The sequence below is a fragment of the Leptonychotes weddellii genome, chromosome 13, assembly GCF_054177405.1.
Source record: "Leptonychotes weddellii isolate Sample4059 chromosome 13, ASM5417740v2, whole genome shotgun sequence".
Taxonomy (NCBI): domain Eukaryota; kingdom Metazoa; phylum Chordata; class Mammalia; order Carnivora; family Phocidae; genus Leptonychotes; species Leptonychotes weddellii.
The window spans coordinates 43,112,316-43,118,315 of record NC_138381.1 but is presented as its reverse complement, the minus strand read 5'-3'; the positions used below and the strand labels follow the sequence as shown (position 1 = coordinate 43,118,315).

General features: G+C 39.3%; 1 protein-coding gene across 1 annotated transcript in view; it reads left to right on the top strand.

Moving 5' to 3' along the window:
• Positions 1-6,000, top strand: part of TTC39C (tetratricopeptide repeat domain 39C) — an 89,566-nt gene that overhangs the window by 26,600 nt on the left and 56,966 nt on the right. The window contains exon 2 of the mRNA XM_006740738.3: positions 4,466-4,514. Coding sequence (XP_006740801.1) covers positions 4,466-4,514 — 49 coding nt within the window. The remainder of the gene's footprint in view (positions 1-4,465; positions 4,515-6,000) is intronic.

Sequence of the window (6,000 nt, the reverse complement as noted above, 5' to 3'; positions counted from 1 at the left end):
CACACCCACACACCCACACACACACACCCCCGGGGATTTGCTTTGGATTGCATTTAAGTTATAGTTCAGTTTAAGAGAAATTAACATTGTAGCAATATTGAATTCCAACCCACAAGAACTGTATATCTCTGTATTGAGATTAGTGATTCTCAGGCAGGGTCGGTTTGCTCCCGGAGGACATTTGGCAATGTCTGGAGACATTTTTGTTGTCACATCTGTGGTGGGAGAGTGGCTGTGTGCTTCTGGCAACTTGTAGATAGAGGATAGGGATGCTGCCCAACATCCTACAAATCCTAGGACAGCCTCCACAAGAAAAAATTATCTGACCCAAAATGTTAAGAAACCCTGATTTAGGTCTTTATTTTTTTTTAGTAATGTTTTGAGTTTTCAGTGTGACAATATTGCACATCTTTGTTAGATTTATCCTTAGATACTTAGTGATTTGGTGCTATTGTGATTTTTCGTTTCATATTCTAATTGTTACTGGTTTATATATGTGTGTGTGTGTGTGTGTATTGTTTGATGTGTCTGTGTCTTTAAGTGTCTCTTGTATTTTGTACCTTTTATTTTGGAGATTCCCTTTCAGTCCCCCCTCCATACACTTTTTTATTGTCATTGAAGAAACTAGGATTTTTGTCCTGTAGAGTTTTCCACAGCTTGGATATTGCTGATCATATCAGTGTGGTGGTGGTTAATATGTTCCCTTGTCTCTATGGTCATTGCCCATATCCATTACTTCATTGGGAGCTGCAAAATGAAACACTGATTCTATCTTTTGCTTTTCATTTATTATCCCAGGATATTTTTGTAAAAAGACTGCCCTCCCACCCAGCTAATTCATTACTGAGTCCCTAGAGAAAGACAGGGTAAATGCTTATTCCTTCTCTTTTTTTAAATCCTTTTCCAAAATAATGAATTCGTTCCTTAGGATCTTCCATAGGCAACCAGAGAGGGTTTGTTTTGTTTTTAAATTAAAAGTACTATTATGAACTTACAGTTTAACCATATTTGATGTTTCAATCCATTGCTGTTTTTACCTTCATTAGGGATTAAATTGTTCCATATTTGCATAGTGGGAACCTCTTAAGACACTAATATAACTTTTAAGTTTCCTTGCTTTCTACTATAACAAGATATTCCAGGCTCTTCTCGAACATTTCTTATCCCTGACCTGGAATCAGTCCTTTCTTCAAGGAGCCACGGCCCCTTTTACCTAATGTATTTAGAGAAGGTGTTAGGCATTCTCAGGGCTACTGGTGGTGTTATTTCTAGGCTTTTTCAGTAGACAGAATATATGTGTTTTTTAAAGATGAGTTCCTATTCTAGGCTATAAGATTTTTAATTAACTTCATTCTTTTTCCTATTCACAAAGCCCTGAGTCCCAACAAACACCATCATACCTGCATGTTGCTTTATCACAAATTACATCCCCAGCAGCCTTAGAATGACAATACTAAGTTGACTGGTGAGAATATGATTACGGGAAACAAATTTTTTTTGCCATTTTCTGGGGTCTGTTTTTAAGGGTATTTCATAATAAAAGTGCACTGTTAGATTATTGTGTTCTAACATCACTTGGAATAATTCTGTGTGGTTATTTTACCAACTGGATTTGTATTAATTTTACTTTTTAGGAGTTGCATTATTAAAATTCGGTATTATGATGTGCAATATTTACATGGTTCCAATGTCTAATCCACAGAGAAGCTTTGTTTCTACCCTTGTTTCTTCTTCCCTATTCCTTCTCTCACCTCGTAGTATCCATTTTTTTAAATGATAGGTTATTCCACCATTTTTTTCAATATTAGCAAATATGTATATATTTCTGTACTTATATCCTCTCTTCTTTTAAATAAGGGAGGTTTTTACCAGGTGGTCTATTTCACTTGTCCTCACCTCTGTTCTTATAGATCTTCTGGTATTTTGTGTTTTGGTTCTAACGCTTACTTTTATACTCAGTCTTTATATAATACCCTCAACTCCCCTCCAGTTTGGGTCATTGTTTATTGGTTCCCAATATGAGCATATTGAGGTGAGCTAGGAGCCTCTTCCTTCTCCTTCCTTAGCTTCGGTTTTAAAGTAATGAGACTTGTACTCTTTGGGAACATTTCCAAATCCCCTGAATGAGTAAGTTTTATGTAGAAACACATCTGTGGGCCAAAATGATCAAGATGACGTAAGTTAACGTAGGCTTAAAAAGTCAAATGAGCCTTGTTAAATTCTTAAAACAATAGGTCTTGTGCAGGATATGAGAGGGTGTGTATTTATTGATCAGTTTATTGTGCTGGGTACACTGTCCAATGTACCAGATGCTGTGGGGTTTGCAGAGACTGTACATCAGGGAGGTAAGAGTGTTCCCACTGGGCTGGTTTTTCACCCACGATGGTATGTGAACTACTGAGGGCCAGGCTAGGATACCACGAATAATTAATAGTTGGCTCCCAGACACCCAATTTTAGTCCAAAACAAGAAGCACATGTGGCAACACCAGGCCCTAGTTTCAACTCCTTTCATTTTTCAGACGGCAAAGTGGCTAACATGTAAGCAAGGAAAGGAGAAGGCCATACTCGTCAGGACTTGACTGAAATGTGTTTGTTCCTAAAAGGCAGGGCTCTTTCATTCCTTCACTGATGCGTATTTGTTGAAAGCCTGTTGTGTGTAAGGCATGATAAGGGGTAAGAAGCAGAAAATAACATTCTAGAAGGGACACTGATAGGCAAACCAAATTAGGTTGGGAGCCTATAATGGTATGTCCATGCAGAGCCGTGGGCTGGGAAAATTGCCATCTGCTCTGCTGCATTGTGGGGGAAAAGCTTACTTGGCAGTGGGCTCGAGATGTGCTGCTTGAGCTTGGTTTATGGATGTGAATGCTAGTAGGGGATACATCACTAATGAGTTGACCTTCCTACGTTTTTTCTTGTTGGTTTAGTATCCTATTAGGTGGGGGTAAACAAATTATTATTCATTGTAGAATTTAAATAAGTACTAAATAGATGGGGAAAAATGTAGCAGAAAGTTAATATTCCAAATAAATCAGGTTCCTTACTGCCCCTCCGCTTCCTCCCACCTTCCTCCTTCCCTGCTCCCTCCACTCACTCTCCTGCCCAACCCCCTGCCTCCAAGAGGAAAATGGATGTACATACTGTCTGACTCAGTAACGCAATCTCTAGCCATTTATCCCAAGAATATATTTGGACATGCCTGAGAAGATACATGTACAAAGATATTTATCTGATACATACATTGGATATATGCATGTATGTACATATATACATTCAAATGTGCATGTTCCCTGCCTCTCCCCAACAAACACACATTCGCTTTGGACACAAACTAAATTTCCTGTAGGGGATTGACTAAATGCATTGTTCTCTCCTTTTTTAGAATGACCATATGTTATCTTACATAATTAAAAAATCAGTAAAGTTATTTTCTTTAAGAAGGCATTTACCACTTGTTTTCTCTTTTAGTGAAATTTACAGAAATTTAGAATTTGTACTGGTTGTGAATTTGAAGTGGAAAGTTTATATTCCCGTATTCCTTGAATTGGTATTAGTCTGATTTGGTTTCTGTTTGGCTTACATATGTAATTTCATAATGACTGTATTACAGTGGTGGAGTGTCTGACACTAAGGCGGCTTTTTGCAGGGGGTGGGGTTGGGGGAGGTGGGCAGCGGAAGCAGGGTTTGTTGAGCAATAGCAAAATGATAGTACAAAGCTCCTGAGGAGGGAGGGGACCCAAGAGTGTTGCCCTAGCGAGGCATTCTTAAAGTTCTTTAGATGGAATTAGTGAACTTTCAAGGTTGGCTCCATGGTAGAAACCCTTTGATCTACATTAAAAATGATATTTTATGTGTGCAAAGTTTTGAACATGTTTTGCATTTTTAAGATGAATATTAATCATCTTCCTTTGGCCACATGTGTGCAGATGTCAGGTTGGTTTACTAAAGCAGTCTCTGTTATCATTTGATTTTCTTGTGTGCCTTGCTTTGAAGAATCAGCCAGGTTCTATTTTGGCAGACAGACCTGTGAACCTCCTTGCCTCCAACATTTTTCTTAGGATAATTTCTTTTTTCTTTCTCTCTCTCTCTCTTTTTTTTTTTTTTTTTTTGAGAGAAGCCAAGAGAGAGGAGGGAAGGGGCAGAGGGAGAGGGAGAGAGAGAATCTCAAGCAGGCTCCACTCCCAGCATGGAGCCTGATACGGGGCTTGATCTCACAACCCTGAGTTCGTGACCTGAGCTGAAATCAAGAGTCGGACACTTAACCGATTAAGCCACCGAGGTGCCCCTTTCTTAGGGTAATTTAATCAGCTTTAAGACTTTACTGTCTGTCCAATTATTAGGAATATATAGTGATCCTGGGGTGCCTGGGTGGGTCAGTCGTTAAGAAATATATAGTGATCCTAATGTATCAAATGTTTATAAAAGTATACATTAAAAATATTTTTATTTTGTTTCCTTAACAGAAATCATAGCCCATTAATGAGTTTTGGAGCCAGCTTCGTCAGTTTCTTGGTAAGTTAGTATGGGGAGAGGTATTGGTGTGAAGGAAACAAGTATATAAAGTATGTCTTAGAGTTACTAGCTGTATGGATACAGATCTCTATTTTAAAGATTTATTTATTTTAGAGAGAGTGTGCACAGGGTGGGGGGTGTGGGGCAGAGGGAGAAGAGAGAGAGAATCTTAAGTAGACTACCCACAGAGCACAGAGCCCGATGCGGGGCTCGATCTCATGACCCTGAGATCATGACCTGAGCCGAAATCAAGAGTCGGGTACTTAACCGACTCAGCCACCCAGGTGCCCCTATAGATATAGATCTTTTAGCATTTAAAAGTGTAGTAAAGTTTTGCCTATTAGCCAACACCTATGAGACATCCTTTTTCCCCTAATTTAAAAAATAAAATGCTAATACCTTCCAGAGAATTGTTTTTCCCAATCAAAAAAAATTTTTAAATAAAAATAAAATTGCAGAGGCCTTCTCAAAAAATAAAACTGAGATTAAAAAAAAAAAAAAAAGGCCAGACTTTGGATACTAAAGGTTTTGCTCTAAAATTATTGAATAAATGTGGACTGGGAAGCAAGTTTAAATTAGCAGAGTTGAAATTTATTAGTTACTATTACATTTTTAAATATTAGTATTTAGGAATTGAAGGAATAGGTTGCAGTTATGTGTTTAAAGAAAATTAGGCAATGTAAAAAATCGGATGCTTTTTTTTCTAGAAATATGTATAACATCACACAAACCACTTTCAAACACATAATTAAAAAAAAACACTCATAGAATGGTATAATAGCAAATTGTGTGTGTGTGTGTACATATTTATAATCAGTATGTGTAGAGACCGAGTAAAGTAAAATAGAGAAAGCATTTAAATGATTTCAGATCTAGGAAGATCTCTGCAAACCAGCGTGTCCTGTGCCGGCTGGCTCTCCGTGCCCAACCTCAGGTACCCGGCCAGCTTCTAGTGGCATGGACTTTCATTCAGGCTATTTATTTCCTCCTCTCGCCGGGGAATACAACACTAATTTTTAAGCCTTGCCATTTACAAGAAAACACAGCATCCGACTTTAAGGAAAACAGTACTCTGTGGGAATCACAACATGAGTACCTGCTTCACTACAAAGGCAGGGACGGAGACCCAGCCAAAGCTTGGCTGGTGGAGGAGGAAGGTGGGGAGGGAGGCTGTGACAGGTCTGGGGTCTGCTTGGAAAGCAAGTGTGGCAGGGGGCTTGGGCAAAGGTGGCAGTGGTCTGGCTTGGCTACAAGGGGAGAGTATATTGGAGTCCTACCAAGGAGACCTAGAATGCCAAGGGGAGGGCTTGCCGAATGGATAGGGCATGGTAGAGAGCTCGCTACGAAGAGCTCATTAGGTCCTTCCAAGAACCAGATGTCCTGTCTCTGCCCCGACAGCCCATTCATAACCTCAGAAACCTCTGTGCCACTGGTCAAAGTAGCAGGTTTTCAGCAGAGAAGGATTGCCCTTACCCACTCAGATGTG